The sequence below is a fragment of the Manis javanica genome, chromosome 1, assembly GCF_040802235.1.
Source record: "Manis javanica isolate MJ-LG chromosome 1, MJ_LKY, whole genome shotgun sequence".
NCBI classification, from domain to species: Eukaryota; Metazoa; Chordata; class Mammalia; order Pholidota; family Manidae; genus Manis; species Manis javanica.
This window is the reverse complement of record NC_133156.1, coordinates 125,580,326-125,597,501: the sequence shown is the minus strand read 5'-3', so window position 1 is coordinate 125,597,501 and position 17,176 is coordinate 125,580,326. Positions and strand designations below refer to the sequence as shown.

The 17,176-nt window shown below is 44.0% G+C and overlaps 1 protein-coding gene across 2 annotated transcripts in view; it reads right to left on the bottom strand.

The window, feature by feature from the left end:
- MTMR12 (myotubularin related protein 12) overlaps nucleotides 1-15,508 on the bottom strand; it is a 61,418-nt gene extending 45,910 nt beyond the window's left edge. The window contains exon 1 of one of the 2 annotated variants that reach the window (XM_037001781.2): nucleotides 15,233-15,508. In XM_037001781.2, the coding sequence (XP_036857676.1) occupies nucleotides 15,233-15,449 (217 nt within the window). In that variant the 5' untranslated portion in view covers nucleotides 15,450-15,508. The remainder of the gene's footprint in view (nucleotides 1-15,232) is intronic. The other variant, XM_017675136.3, reaches the window with a different exon arrangement.
- Between the last annotated feature and the right edge of the window lie 1,668 nt (nucleotides 15,509-17,176).

Here is a 17,176-nt window from a genome sequence, read left to right as displayed (position 1 = left end):
GTTACTGGTGGGATGAGGACAATGTTTTGACACAGCCTACAAGACCGGGAGAAATCTGGCCCCCATTACTTGTCCAATCTGGTCAGTTACTATCCTCTTCCTCAGCCTGCATGTTGGCCACACTGGCCTTCTTTCAGCCCCTCATACCTGTCATGCTCCTTCCCATCCTGAATCAGTTCCACAGGAAGTTCCTGCTGCTTAGAATGTTTCTCCTTTCCTCTTTGCCCTGAGAATTCTGTGTATCCACTGGATCTCAGGACAAGGGTCATTTCCTCAGGGGAGTCCTCTCTGTTACCAGGTTTTTACATGGTACCAGGTACCATGTACCTCTCTCACTCCTAGCAGTTGTCACAACTGCCATTTCATATGCTTATGTCATTATTTGAGTCTATCTCCCCACCAATCCATAACTCTGAGGGCAGACCCCTGTCTGGTTTTTTGCTCACTGTAAATCCCCAGAATCCAATTCAGACTTTGTATACAGATTTTGTGAATAATTTAATAATGACTTTAAATAGTGAGAGGCTTTACAGTAGTCCAGCACCAACCAGAGAAACATATGGGGGATTACGATACAATATCTGGCTTGGGCATTAATATGGATGGCATCACCAAATGCTCTAAGCATACTGTGAAGTACTAGAGAAAGAGTGCATTCCATTAAAGACTGTCATGTGTGTGATATTAATCCAGAAAGACTAGAATTTGTGAAGCCTGACCAGCAAGAACTGCAAGAGCACAACAGCTGTGTGGGTGGACCTGGCATCATTCCAGGATCTCACAGGCAATTCAGCCAGTGTTTAGTGACAGCTGCCTCTGTACTATCCCTGTTCTCTGGGGTGCTGGGAGCTTCTTAAACTGTCATCTGGCTTCAGAGAAGGACCGAGTCTCCCTTAACCCTTTGCTCCTTCTGTCCCACTATCCTTCAACTCTGACACTCCCTGCCTAGCTGCTTCATCAGCAAATGGTGACAACCTTACTTCCAGAGCTATGAAACATGGAAAAAAATGCCTTACTGACCCCAATTAACTACCATGTTCCATGTGTAGGAAGAAAAGGTAGAGAGATATGGCTCTTTAATAATCAAGCTGAACTGGTTCTACTAGGTACACCCAGCACTTTTTCTTGAACTCTGTAAGATGCCTGAAAACTAACTCGTTTGGCAGTGATGCAAATTTTCAACACATGTGGCAGTTAAAATGGCCATGTCCAAGAATTAAGAGAAGTGCAAGTTGCAGTGTTCCAAAATTGTGCGACTATAGACTATCTACTGTTAAAAGAACATATGGGATGTGAACAGTTCCCAGGAATGTGTTGTTTTAATTTGTCTGATTTTTCTCAAACTATTCAAATTCAGTTAGACAATATCCATCATATTATTGATAAGTTTTCACAAATGCCTAGGGTACCTAACTGGTTTTCTTGGTTTCACTGGATATGGCTGGTAAATTGTAGGTCTGCTTTTGTTATGTAGCTGTATTCCTATTCTGTTAATGTGTGTACGCAATTTAATTAGTAGTTTGTTAAAACCTATACATGCTTATGTTACTCTACAAGAAGTTATGTCAAAGAAATAACCAATCTTCCCATGTTTTCTTCCATCTGCTACTTCTATAGCTTTTCTTCTTCCTTCCCAATTACAGCCCTTTAGTAGAATTTGTGCCTCATATTGAAAATTACCGAGTATCATAATTCTTCCAAGTGGTAAAGATACCTCAAGACAAATGCTGGGCATAGAAGCCACAGGGCATAAATCTGCAAAGAAGTAAAAAGCTAACCTTTTCAAAGAATATTGCTTCTCTCTCACTTACCAACTTTACATTTTCCTGTATGGCCCCGGAAGACAACTGGTTAGCCAGAGACGGGTAAGACTCCTCAAGGGAGGAACAACCTAAGACAGGCACAGTTGCAGGGGGGCCATCAGATGAGAAACTGGGGATCAACAGAGGTGAGGCTTACCACCTCACCCCCCATTTTGAGAGAAATCTTCTGCATCCGTGGATGTTTTGTTGCCCTTGTCTAGCTTGGATTAATACTTAGTCTATAGGCACACACCTGATCATCTACATTTGTCCTCTTACAGCACTAAATTATGTTTTCTATCTTTATCTTGCATCTACCTACCACTTCAGTATTTTATTTAAAAAAAAATAAGGGAGAAATGTGGGATTCACATCTAAATCAAGTATAAAAATCAAATGAATAATCATATCTGACTTGATTGTTTATATTTCATGATGCGTGATCAAAACCAAAAGTTTCTGTGATATGACTGCCCTTGCACTGTTCACCATGTAAGAACTTATTCACTATGTAAGAACGTGTTCACCATTTAAGAACTTGTTCGTTATGCTTCAGAATATTGGAGACTGTTGAGAATTAGGCTTGGGGTTGATTAATGATTGTGCATTGAGTCCCCTATACAGAATGTTATTGTTGTTAACAACCATTTGATCAATAAATATGAGAGATGCCCTCTCAAAAAAAAAAAAATGGCCATGTGTTTTCTGCAGCATCTCCTGCTACTCCGAGTCTGGATAAAATTTGCTATTACGGCACAAAAGAATGCTAAAGGCTGCTGGCACTTGCCAGTGGTCACAGCAGGTCGAGGTATCCCAGTGGCCTGAATTCACATGGAACAGCGGCATAAACATAAATGGAGAAAAGTTCTGATAGAGCGGTAGGATCATAGTTAGGGTTTTTCTGTTGTTAATTCCTTATTTCAACATTAACCCCAATGCCATGGCTACTTTTTTTGTGTGACTGAGAAAGAGGATAACAGCATGAATAAGAAGTCTTCCAGTTTCCACACATTTAACCCCACAGATCAAGAGGAACTGCATCTGTCCTGCTCCAACTGTATCAACAATTCCCAGGACCCGCAACTGCCACTGCCCCCATGTATCTCAGAAGCTCGCCCGGTGCTGAGCCAGAAGCACTCCCATTCTGGCAATGTCTATGCCAGGGAAGATGTGGGAACTGCCACCCATTCTCCAGCAAGCTTAGGGCCCAAAGGAGACATACCTACTGGAACCCACAGCTGGTCCAGCATTAAAAAGTTCTCACTCTGATCTCTTCTCAGAACTGTGTTTCTGAGGAGTGGCCCAAAGCACAGGCCTCGTCCGGAGTCAGCACTCAAGCCATAGGTCTGGTTACTCAGAGTTGCAAGATAACCCATTCATAAAAAATGCCAATTCATTTCAACAAACAGCTCTCAAATATCCTAATTACCAAATGCTAAGGATAAAAAGATGAGTAAGAACTGACTTTGGCTCTCACAAATTCAGACAGACAAAAAGCAGTAACTGGGGAAACAGTGCAATAAATACTAGAAGCCTACAAAAGAGGATCTCTCTACACATTATCTTGTTTAATTTTCACAACTCTGTTAACTTCCACATTAGAGATGAGGAAAATGAGGCCAACCACGGTTCAGTGAAGCGGGACTGAGCCTCAGTTTACTGGACAACTCCACAATCCGACCTGCCTCTGCCTGCTGCCCACACCCTACTCTGGGACACTGTCCCCTCACCCACAGCCTTTCACACTCTTCCACTGACTGAACTATCATTTCTTATGCATCTGCCCTATTCCAGCACAGCAAATCCAAAAGTGAACACGACACCATACCCCTACTTTGCCAGAGCGCATGGGAGTCTGCCCACAGCACAAGCAGTAATAAGGATGTGGGCGAAGTGCTACCCTGGGGAAGGACAGGCTACAACAAGGACACAGCGGGAACACCTCACCTCTCTCAGAGGGTCAGAGAAGACTCCAGAAGTGCCATTTATCCCAAGACCTGAAAATTTGCAGACATGCATCTGAAACCAAAGGACCAACACTGTCGGACTCTTCCTCAAGTCTCCCTCTGGGCAGGACAACACCTGCGCTCCCCAACTGAGCTCTCCCCCTCACATGGCTCCAAAGATATATGCAGGTGGCTCTTCACTCTTCAGAGCTCCAGACCTGGACACTGAAAACAGCCTCCTGGCCACCTGCACTGGAGTGTCTCTCAGATCCTCCAAGTTCACGTTTCAAAATCAGTTTCCCTTCCCCAACCTGCTGATCAGTTAACAGCTTTGCCACTATACCCTGCTTTTGGCAGTTACAAGCAATGCTCACTGCAACAATAAACCAAGGAAACAGTATGTGAAGCCAGGGAAGAAGACACACAGTGAGAGGGAAACTGACAATCTCTGTCTGGACCCAAGGGAACCGAGCATGCCCACAGATTCATTTAGGTGTCTGGTCTTTAGAGAGTCTGCTGTTTACCCATTATGCAAATCAGTCTGGCCATCCTAAGTGTTCATTCACAGGGCTAGCAGGAAATTCTCAAGAGCATTTCAGACTAGGTATCTGTTACCCACAAAAATGCAGTCTAATTTAAACACATAAGTACATAATTTGTTGGAGGTTTTACTACATCCACTTGCACATGTCCTATGTCATTTATCTTGACAACAATCTTGTATGGTATTTTCATCCCCACTTTACAGATAAGGCCAAAGAAGCTCCAAGAGGTTAAATATGGTGCCTATACTCACATAGCTGAGTAGGTGGTGAAACCAGAACTCATTCTCAGGAGTTTTGGCACCAAATAGAGTACTTCTGATTTTTTCTTTGTTTTTGTAAAAGTTTTAGTAAGACAAATTCACCTCCCATACAGTTCATCCATTTGAAGTGCACAATTTAACGGTATTTAGTATATTCACAAAGTTGTACAACCATCACCCTCAATTTTAGAACGTTTTATCACGCCTGAAAGAAATCCCATACCCATCAGCATTCATGTCCCCCATTCTCCCTAATGCCCAGCCCCATCCCCAGCCCCAGGCAGCTACCAGTCTTACACTGTTTTTCCTATTACAAAACAATACATACCATCAAGTATCCTTTCAACTGTAACTGGTCTCCAGGACAGGGAAACAGGTAACAAACTTTAAAACGGCACTAACAGCTAAGCAATACTTACTCACGTCCATTCTAAATTCTTCCTTTCAGATTTAGGCTACTATTTTTGAAGTAAGAAACACACTGCTCGCTAAGACCCAAACTAAATCCCTCATTCTGTTTGGACAGCTCATGGTTTAGTGAACGACAGTGAAAGTATTACTCATTCATGCTTCTTAGCAACAATCACCCTTACCAGGAGTTACTAGGCCTTTCAATAATCCACACCCTTTTTTAAACTCTTCCTAGTAAGAAACCCAAGCTAGAGAAGAAATGCTAAGACCCAAATACCAGCAGAAGGCTCAGAACCCATAGATCTAACTTCCCCAAATAGTTAGCTAGCCCGATTCCAACAAAGACAGTCTTGCTCACTTGATGGAATAAGGAGCTGTCTGAAGAAGCCAAGGGCAGCCAGAGACACATCACAGAGAACTGGGCTTCAGGCATCCAGACAGGTTACTGGTTTAACAAACTACATGCACAGTGACAGCTTAAAGGAGTACTTTAAGGCAAAGCACCTCAAGTCAAAGCTGACTGTTGGGGCATAAAGGCTAGTAGAGTCAGTGGCCACACTAATGTAGTTCTCATCCTCAACTCAAATCACTCTCCAGGAGGAAAAAAAAAAAGCCTCAGAATGATGCCCCACCCCCAGCTACCTCCGGAGGCCCCTCCCAGGACGGCCAGCGTCCTCTCTGAAGCTTCCCTGAGCCCCACAAGGCCATATGGCAGGGCACTGCAGCCCAGCCCTCTGGAGCTTACCGTTCTGTGGGAGAAACAAGACCCACAGACACAGGGCAATTAAACACAAAGGAGTAGAGAATGAATGTGCCAAAGCATCGCCCCAGAACCCAGAGCTACAGGCAGCCTGTGTCACAGGCCAAAGGGAGGAGAATGCCAGGTAGGAAAGACTGGAGAATGGAAGAGGCTGACGGGGCTCAGGCCTGGGATTCTGCCAGGCCAGGGCTTTTCCAGCAGTGCGCCCCACCCCTTTCTCTTCTTTTCCCTCTTCCTCTCTATACTTGGGTTTCCTCTGATTTCATTTGAAATAGCAGTTCTCAACAGGGAGCAGGGGCACAGATCACGGTTACTGAAAAAAATACAATTCCTATTGCTGGTGCCCCCCACCTGCCCTTCCACCCCTAAAGGCATATCCAAATCTCTAAAGTCAGACTTGGGCCTATGTATTCTGAGAAAGTTTCTCAAAGAACCACGCTATTAAAAAAAAATGTTCCTTGTGCAAAACAGGTTTGAAAACACCTAATCCAACTCTATAAATCAGGAAATGAGAGCCAAAAAGGTAAAGGGGCTCCCTCAACATCACACAGAAAGGACATGGCCTGCACCCAGCCTCCCAAATCCAAGCCAATGCTCCTCCAACAAGCAGGGAGCAGGTAGACCTGAGCTGTGCCTAGAAGAGGGAAGGAGTACAGACTTGGACCAGTGCAAAGGATGGAGGGAGAGGGGGACCTCAAATAGCAAAGTGACACAGGAAGGCCGTGTCCAGGAGCCTGGCCATGGCATGGCGGTGACTCAGGGGGTACAGCAGGGAAAAGTGGTGGTGCTGGAGAGACCAGCTAAGCAGTCATGATCAGCGATTCCAGGCATTAAAGGAGATGCTGGCAGGAAGGGTGGAATGAATGGAAATGAAGACATACCACCACAGAGCACCACCCCACGCAAAAATGGCACTCTGGGGACTGTGACTGGTTCAGAGTACAGATGACTGGAGAAAGATGGGGCCGCTGGTAGCAGCTGGTAAGCCTGCCTTAAAAAGAGAAAGCTGAGCTGGATTAGAGGTATAGGCCCAGGATAAAATACCTCACCCCAGATCCTCCTGGAATTCCTGCATCAGCTCCCAGAGAAAGAAAATTGTATCAGAAGAGAGGCCCTTTAGGTGGTCAGGAAAGGTGCCCCCTGTGTGGATGGCATAGACCTACGAGAAGGACAGCACCCCTGGCTCCAGACACAGCCTGTGAGAGCACAAGGTAAGAACAACGCTGGAAGGGAATGTAGGTCAAGTCTTGCCACTATCAGGATCTGCACTGGTAGCCCAAAGAATGGACACATGAACATACGTACATACACACACGCATGCACAGCTTCCAGGGTGAAGAGTAACAGCAAATACAACAATTAACATTTAGTGTTTGTTTACTACATGCCAGGTACTGTGACACCAACTTACCGTGGATTATCTCACTTCCGTGGATTGTCTCACTTAAGACTAACAATAATCTTATAGGCTAGATACTATTATTTTTATTCCCATTTCACAGATCAGGAAACTGAGGCTCAGAGAAGTTAAACACCCAGACCAAACTGACACAGCCAGTGACAGAGCTCTACTTCTAAAGCCATTCTCTTAACAACCACATCACACTGAAAGTCAAGAGGGTAGCACTGGGCTGTGCCTAAGTGCTGAGAGGAAGGTGTCAGGTGGCAGTCTGGGGGCTGTCAGAGTCTTAGAATTTAAGCTAGCTGATGTGAAAAATAGCAGCTGCTGAAACACATGGCTCTGCCTTCTGTGCCACTCCCCCCACCCCAGGACTGCTATATAAATACTAGGTCAGCTGAATAGCTGGCAACCAGTTAAATTCCTTGGAACAGGAGCCTTTCTGTGGTCTTGAATCAAGAAGAACCAGCAGCAAATGAGATGTGCCTACAGGCTTACGAAGGGCCAGAATGAATCAAGGAAACAATCCCGCATCCTAGCAGCACACCTTGGCTCTTATGCTTCAGAACTTACCTCCCTTGCATCCCTGCTCACATACCTTCTTCTGTAAGGGATGAGGGCATATGCTCTGACCACCAGGTCCCAGTGCACTTACAAGCTCTGAGGTTGTCCCTCTTGCCTGCCGACTACATCGTTCCCCTTTCCCACATGAAAGCCCACCTGTACACTGCCCTTTTCAAGTCCCACACAGCTTTCAAATGAGGCCAGATGCTGCTGCAGTTTCTGCAGAGGGCTCACTCTGGGCTCTGAGAGTATTCTGTGCACTCCTCCCTCATAAGCAGGCAGCACCTCCCTCCCTTAGAGCCATCTGTTGACTTGCCGTCACTCCAACAGAATGTGAACCTCCCGAGTACAGAGTGGTTTTTGCATTCCTAATTCTAACACAGTGTTTAGCAAATGGTAGGTACACAGTCAATAATTCTTCCAACTCAAGTTACTATTCATAACAACAGCATCTAGCAGTTGTTGAGTATTTGTCAGGCCATTTTCAGGTGCTGAGCTGGGTATACATGGCATTTCTTCTCATGCTCAGAGTAAGTCTGCAGAGAAGATAGTCACCCAATGTTACAAGTAAGGAGAGTAGCAGAGAGGTAAAGTCACCATGGGAGTTGGATCTCAAGGTATTAAAGCAAAACAGGAATTCAATTCTATATCTAGAGAAAAGTGGGAAAACAGATTTTTCATCCAAAAAACTGGGCTCATTCCCTTCAAGGTATCCCTCAGGAATTTCAAACCTCTCTTAGCAAAAATAAAAGCAAAAAATCCAGCACCTCAGGACCATTGAAACAGGCTGGCAATCCTTCACAAAGAAAGGGTAGACTTCAAAATATTTCCTCATTATGGCCAGCACTTCCATACCCAGGCTCTGCTTTTCTTGTGTCTAAAGCTCCTCCCTTCTCCAGAAGCAAACAGCTGAGGACTTGGGTGCTGCCTCTGAAAGGATGCCCACCAGCCAGGTCTACAGGGAATAATGAAGGATGGGCACAGGAGGGAAAAGTGATGACATTATTTTAGAAAAAGCATTTACAGATGCAATCAAAACAGCATGGTCTTGCAACTGACTTTGAAGTAGATAGAGTTATTACTCCCAGAGGTAATTCAACTTATTCATAGCTTAAGTAAATCACTGAATAGACGCGATAAATGAACAAAATTTGGTCTATGACAGAAAGACTCATTAGTAGTGAGGGAAGAGGAAAAATGAGTCCTCAAAATCAAACTAGCAAAGTGTCAAAGGCCAAATGTTAACAAAGAAAAATGTTAACTAGTAAGTGTTCTCACTGGGTTGGAATTTCAAATACAATCAAATCATTCTCAACTGTATAAAGAAACAAAAGAGGGAAAGTGAGCTTTTATTAAAGATACTGAAAAACACTCTAAGAAAGAGTTACCACATGCGAACTTTCCTGGTGTGAAACCATGGTAACAACCACAACACTCCACTTCCATTGATCCCGAGCTGGGAAAGATTTCTATCGTCTAAGATTAATGATTAAGCACCTTCTAAAACCACCCAAGTGGCTCTGACCAACAGCTTCTGAATAACAGCAGCAAGGACAGTCCACGTCTACTGAAGACTGATCACGTGCCAAGTGCTCTGCTAAGGGCTTTACATGCATAACCACATTCAACGGTTCTAAGTATTCATGTATACCTACTAGATACTGTGCGTATTAATATTGTTCCTATTTTTCATGTAGAAATACAACAAAACCATAAAGACTGGCCTCGCTCACAGCTGGTGAGGGACAGCCACTGACAAGTGTTTGCCTTCCACAGAGATGTGACCCTCAAGGGCTTTGAAGAGAGGACTGGCCCTTGGGTCCTTCCAGGCCTCAGACAGCCTCACTCCCTCCTGGGGTCCCTGTCCATCTCTACCTTCCCTCTACTACCTCCCAAAGCAACTGAAGATTAGAGGTCACCAGAATTATTCTAGTTCAATCCTACCTCCCAATCCAGCTCAAGAGGTTTATTTCAAATGATTCATTAAACTGTAAACCCACTATTCTCCTTGCTCTCTCAAAAAAGCACATTAGAAATCTCAAGCATAACTTGATTAGAAACTTAAGATGGTTTTCTGCTGGAAAAACAATTCAAAGTATATCTTCTCCCAATGGATCAGCAATGCCATCTTCAAGCATGATCATTACATGCAGGTTACAAATTTTACATGTATTATGACGGCAACACATACATACACAGCCTGGACATACCAAAAAAAGGAGATAATTCCTTTGGTCAGGGAAACAAAATTAAGGGTGATTTTATTCTTCTAACTTCCAAAGTCTGAAACTTCATTACATTGCCTTTATCACAAAAACAGGATGTACATCTTTTATGGTGATAAAAAAAAACTTTGGCCCCTGAAAATCTAATTCTCTCTAAAGCACATAGTTACATAAGATGGTTGGTTTAATATGGAAGTATTCCAATAACATCAAACATCCTGTTGAGGATGCTCAGAGATGGATCCACAACTTAAAATTTTTAAGTACAGGTTGCCCTCAGCCTAAGATTTTGACTCTAGCCATGGTTTTAACATCAGAGAGGGAAGTAGGGTGTGGGAGAGCATCTGGCTTTCAGACAGTGGCTGTCCGCGTGGCAGCTGTTTGTTGATCAGGCTGCAGGAAGTGTTGCTTGACAGCCTCATGACATCTTCTGATGCTCCATCTGCAGAAGTTGTGCAGTGTTGGATATGGCCCACGGAGATGCTGCAGGAAGCACATGAAGGAGAGAAAAAGCGGAAGCTTCGGGCAGATCATCAGGCTAAAGCCAGAGCTAAGAAAGTGATCATTTTAGGAAGGACTTTTAATGTCCTTTAATAGCCTCTTAAATTACTATCAGTGACCTGTAAGCTCAAGAAAAGGTTTTGCCATTGAAAAATTAGCTTGGGATGGAGAAAAAGTTCTAGAATCTTGAAAAAAACAAAAACAGATCTAGATTTTGCTTTTAAGGTAATTTTGTTGCTAGGACTGAGGAAAGAGGTCCCTTTTAGGATAAGCCAATCTCTTCTTGTAATGGATCTGCTAAAGTTAGTAGTACAATACAGCAGTGTTCCACCCAAAAAGAAATCTCATTTCATTTAGTTTATATTCCCAACATCTAGAACAGTGCCTGGTACTTAAACAAAATAACTGTTATCTCCAAGGAGCCCCATTAAGTCCTCATTCACCTAGTGGATAACCTGACTAATGCCAAGAAAGGAACTACTACAGGGGAACAGGAATGAGAAAGCCCTTTAGTGTGCAAGCAACTAATCATGACTACATACATTTCACTAATAACATTCCTTGCATTCATAAATACATGGATAAGAAAATGGCCCAGGAATCAGACTGCCCCAGTTCAAATCCCGGCACCAAACCTTGCCATCTGTGAACCTGAGCAAGGAACTAACTTTCCGCATTTAAACACACACAAAAAAGGAGGTAACACTGTGTAAGATAGGATAGTGTCCACTGAGTAAGACACCTGAAAGGATGAAATGAGAAGCACAATTCCTAGGGCACCAAAGTGCTTCATTAGTGTTAGTAATTATTCTTTTTTTTTTAAATATATATATATACCCATAGTCATATCTGTGGGAAGAATATGGATCAGAGGTTTACTTTTCCCCACCAGAAGAAATGGCCTTGAATGAGGACTTGGCAATCCAATGCATTCATTTCCCTGAGGGACAATGGAAAGAAAAAAATTGGCTCTTACGTCTGGATTTTTTTTTAACCCTTCCTCAAATCTCCATCTCTCTTCTTGCCTTTTCCCCCCATGTCTGCATAAAAGCTCTCATAAGCTCTTGTGGGTCTGGCTTAGCCACGGGTACTGCTGGCTCCTAACAGACAGTTCTCATCTCTGCTCTGCAATACTGCTGTGGTGGTGGGCAGAACATGTTACCATGTGGGGCTTCACTTCCACATCTGTGTAACAGAGAAAGAGTATAGGGATGGAGTGGATTATCTTTAAGTTGCCATCCAAATTTAAAACCCACAAATAAGTAACTGATAATATCAGTCTATTCAAGTCAAATACTGACCTAAACTACTTGAAAGTACATTTTAACTATATTTGGAATACCACACAAATATGGGCACTCTAAAAGCCAAATTCTCCTGGTCTTAGTTTCACAGAACACGTGAACACCCTGAAGCTTTTATTCTAGTCATCACAATGAAACAAACTCATTAAATCAGAACTTTCTCTTAGGACCATTAGGTGCAAGTGTTATTTGCAAGCATCTGGGTACAAACACTAGGCATTTCTACGCACTATAAATTACCAAACCAGTGTGTATAATTTCAAGGTAAATGAGCAGAGAATTGGCGATCTTGAAGAATCTGAGTTGTCATTCAGCACCAGAGAAGGTAACTGAATAGAAATCCACTTAGAAGTCTCACAACTTTCTTTGGCTACCTTTGTACTACCTAACATCTCTCCATCACACTGGGTTTCCATTAGGAAAAAGGGTCTATTTAAAATGACATTACAGGTTAACAATTGACATGAAAAAACATTTATAATATACATTTCTGGTGAAAAAGGCAGATTACATAATATTATCAGCAATATTAATTCTATTTTGTAAACATATGCATACAGCTATACACATTATCTGATAGGACACACTCCAAGCTGCTTAAGAATTTTCTTTAAAAAGTGTTTGCATATCTATATTTTTATTTTCTACAATGAACACATGCAACTTTTTAAATAATAATTCAAACACGTGTTTTATTTAACAAGAAAAATGCATCTGACATCCAAACTGTTAACCAAATGCCTCCCAGAAGGGACCTCAGCACCTAGGGGTTCCCCTGAACAGAGGCATGACATCCTTTGTGCCTTATGCCTATGACTAAGCTAGGGTGGTAATGCTGAGATGTTTCTAGATATCAGCTATCAGATGCCACTAAGAAGGACCAGATCTCTCCCTCCTGTTTGCCTCAACTTCCAGAGCTATCTGCTTCCCACTTACTAGGTTTACTAAATTGTAACCCTCCAGGCAAAGTTTACAAAACATGACCAAAGATCCTAAATTACTGCTCAGGTTTTAACTTTCAACATTCACTGGTTTAGAAGAATCAGTGACAGAAAAGCCCAAGTTACTCTGACAGCAATCCAATTTTAAAAGTTGAAGCTAACTACTATCCCTCCTTTCAGGCCATTCAATGCCAAAACTTTCTGATCACAAGAAAAAATATAATAAGCCATCATGTTTAAAAGCATCATCTTCAAATACTTTATCCCATTAAACACTTTTTAGCACAAAGTGCTGACTCTTGATAGACTCTGGCATACTGAGGGCAGCTGCTGCTGAACCTTCTGAGAGCTGATCAGCCAAGAACAACTTCATCACCAGGCACAGGTATTATTACACTATAAGGCATGAAGTTGTTCTGGCAGCTCAGTGACCAACCAGCAAAAAAAAAAAAAAAGTCTAAGAAATCTCAATTTTCCAGTTTACAAGAGCAAAGCGCTACAAAGACATACACCAAAAGCAATATGAGGGAAAGGAGTAGAAACTAGTTTTCAGAAAAGTGTTCTGAGGGACGACTCCTACTGATGCAGCCAAGAGGTTACCAGACCCAGTGCTCACACAGGTACATAAGCTAGGCCTCACCGTTTGTCACATGCATCTCCAATAATGTGATGTCCAGGAGAAGCTATACACTTAAAAACAAACTGCTTTTCAACCCCTCATTCCCTTATCTTCTGAAAAACCATTCACAATGTAAGTCACAGCCTTATCCTGTTACAAAATATTTTTAGAGACAGATTACAACAGAGTGTCTACACAGCATTAGCTGATGGCAAAAAAAAAAAAAATTGCCAATTATAAGGATCTGAAAATGTGACCACTTCAGGCTTATTTTGGGGCTGAACCACTCCCCTTCCCTAACTATCCCTCAAAGGAAATGTATCAGGCACTGTGGGCAAAGAGGGAAAACACGTCTAATTACAACATGTGCACTTGGTGGATTAAAAATTCGAACATTCTTGAACTCTGGCCATATTTCAAAAGATCCACTTGTGGTTTAATCTCACTGAAAAGGAAAGGTTAAAGATTACTTGTACTTCAACCGGGGCTCCATCAGAAAAAAACACAGAGAAACTGACGTTACTTACCAGTGATACTGCCGAAAATTCAAGATGACCCTGACTCCTTATCGAGCACTTACAGAGGAAGTGGTTTTTATTTTAAAATTAGGACTGAAAATAATTTCAAGAGTACTCTCCATTTCAAGAGGACTCCCCACTGTAAGACATATATTTTGAATATGAAGATGCATACGCAAAGGCTCCCGACCCCAGGTGGCTTTTCAGAAGCAGTCCCGGATCAAGACCTCTCATCCAGACCACCTGCCTTTGCTTTACAGAGGTGGGAAGACAGCTTAAAACAACTGAGTTTGGTTGTGCTTCTGCTCTCTGGCGATTAAGGTGCTGGGGGAGAGGAGCAGAGAAAACCTTACGAATCCAAAACGAGGTCGCATCTAATTAGGCATTTGGATTTGGAGCTACAGCTCAAGAATCCCTCAGGGTGACCTACAAGCTGTAACCTCTCTATGTCTCCTGTAACTCTCCCCCTCACCCACTGGCGCTTCCGCAGGGCTGGCCTTCTTGACTGATGCTTCCCCAACACTCCAGGCTCTTCCTTCTACCTGCACTATTCTTCTCTCAGACCGCAGGCATCTTCCAAGTCTACTCAAATGCCAACAGCCAAAAAAGGGAAAAGGTGCCTGCTCTTTTCCCATGATACTTATCACGTAATTTGCCACGTAATTTACCTACATCTGTTTTATCTACTGTTTCCCTACTCTCTCCCGCAGGCTTCAGGATAGCAGGGATCTTTATTTAATCACTTACATCCCACACCTTTAAAACAGTGCCTGACACAGAGTAGGAGCTCAAAAATTTTTTTTTCTGAATTAATGAATGAACTTAACAGTAAAACTCCAGGAGGAAAGCGAGAGGGGGTGGAAAGGGTGGTCTTGAGGGGATGAATGAAAAGGAGAAGAAACGACAGAGGGGAATTCACAAGGGAGAGGCAGAGAATGGCTGAGGCCGGGCCGACCCCCAGTTTCTCCCCGCAGTGCTGACAGGAGGCGGGAGGCAGTGCACGGTATCCCGCCAGTGGCATCAAATCGACTTAGAAGCGGGCAGCTGAGACAAACGAGCTCAGAAGACTCACTGAGAAATTCCTAAAGGCGGGCAGACCCCCTCCGGCGGCGGGCTCCGGGAAGGCCCCCCCCCCCGGGCTCCGGACCTGCCAGCCCTTCCCCTCCAGCGGTACCCAGAACCCCAGCTCTTCGGGGTGGTCAGGGCGGCTCGGGCCCCTTCACCTGAGGGCCAGCGAACAGGGCCCCGCGCTCGGGCACCTGCCTGCCGGCACCGGAGGTCCCCAACCGGCCCGCGCGAGGCCCCAGCGCGCCCGAGGGCCTCACCCCGCCCGGCTGCCCTCCCGCACACCGGCAGGAAGCGCCCGCGGCAGGGAAGGGGCTCCGCCGCGCCCCGGCAGCTCCAGCCCGACGCCCCGCCCGCGGGGTGCCCCCTCACCTCGGGGCGCACGTACGACACGAAGGAGGGCTTGGGAGCCTTGGTGCCGCTGCCACCGCCGACTACCCCTTTCCCTAGCATACCGCCGCCCTAGGAAGCAGCGACGCGCGGGAGCAGAGGCGGCCGCTCGGGTTCCGGCAGCGGCGGCGGCCACCAGCACTGGAGGCTGGGGCTCCGCCCATCCCCAGGGCAGCGGCCGCCCCGGCGCCGCCCGCATCCGGCTCGGCCGCTAACACTATTCGCCCCGCCCATCCGTCGCGACGGCTCCGGGAGCCGGAGGCCACGCCCTCCCCGCTCCGGCAGGCGGGTCTGAAGCGCAGATTCACTTTCCCAGATAGCAGCACTCCAACCCTCCTGGCAAAGCCCGCCCCTATGCGTTCTCTGATTGGCCAGAAGGCGCTGCCCGGCGAGCCCCACGCCAAGCCCCTTCTTAAGTAAACCTGGAGAGATGTTTCCTCTGACCAATCCAGAGAGTATTCTCTCCGGACTCCCCGGCGATTGGATAGCCGTCATCCAATGATCCTACGCTCACTAAATTATGAGCGGGTGGTTCATTGACGTTCTGCTTTCTTGTCCTATTGAAATAAATCTTCCAAAAGTGTGGTATAATGAATCCCAAGGTATGGGTTCCAAACCCACATCAATGACGTTCAGATTCATCATTTCATTTTTTCTGTTTTTCAAAATTGAGTATAGTTGATATATACTACTATTCTGGTTTCAAGTATACAGCATAGTGATTCAATAGTTACATACAGTCCTCACCCCCAACTAGTGTAGTTACTATTTATCAACACAGAAAGATGTTACAAAACTACTGACTATATTCTCTATGCTGTACTTTCATCTCCGAGACGAATTTATATTCCACTGAGATTTTGTGCCTCTTTATCCCCTTCACCTATTTCACCCTCCCACACCAATTCCTTCCCAGGGGTGATCACCAGTCACTTCTCAGTGTCTGTGAGTCTACTGCTGTTTTGTTCATTTTGATTTTTTAGATTCCACATATAAGTGAAATCATTTGATATTTGTCTTTCTACACCTGGCTTATTTTACTTAGCATATTAACTCCTAGATCCATCCATGTTGTCACAAATGGCAGGATTTTCTTTTTTATAACTGAGTAATATTCCATGTGTACTACATCTTCTTTATCAATTCATCTATTAAAGGACACTGGTTGCTTACATACCTTGGCTATTATAAACAATGTGCCAATAAACATGGGGGTACATATCTTTTCTAATCAGAGATTTTGTTTTCTCAGTTAAATTCCTACAAGTGGAATTACTAGGTCCAATGGTATCTCTATTTTTAGTTTTTTAGGACTCTCCCTATTGCTTATAGTGGTTGCACCAATTTACTTTCCTGCCAAAGAGTAGGAGGGTTCCCTTTTCTCCACATCCTCACCAACACTTGTTATTTCTTGTCTTTTGGATAGCAGCCATTCTAACTTGCATAAGGTGACACCTCATTGTGGTTTTGATTTGCATTATTAGCTGGATGATTAGTGATGTGGAGCATCTTTTCATGTGCGTGTTGGAAATCTGTATTTCTAGGTTCATTATTTTAAATGTAAGCAAAAATGAGGCAAACCAGGTGTTAAGACTCACTTAGGAACAGGTTTGAATATTTGAACATAAAAGGCCTTGTTGGCCTCATTTTCCCAAACTTTTTGCTTTTGTGTGTTTCTAACAGAATATCAAAAGACTTCTTTTATCTTCTCTCCCAAGTTACCAATAAAATCCTCATATTTAATGAAAATTCTAAAAATGTATTCAAATTTCACATCTGGCCCCAAGCATTGTATTAGACACAGATGAGTAAGGTAGGAGCTTGCTATCAAGAAATTCAGTCTGGTGGGAAAAACTAGTAATAAATATTAGCAGTTAACTTTTTCAGTGTCAAGGCATTGTACTAAGCATTAGTCTCATCATGAAT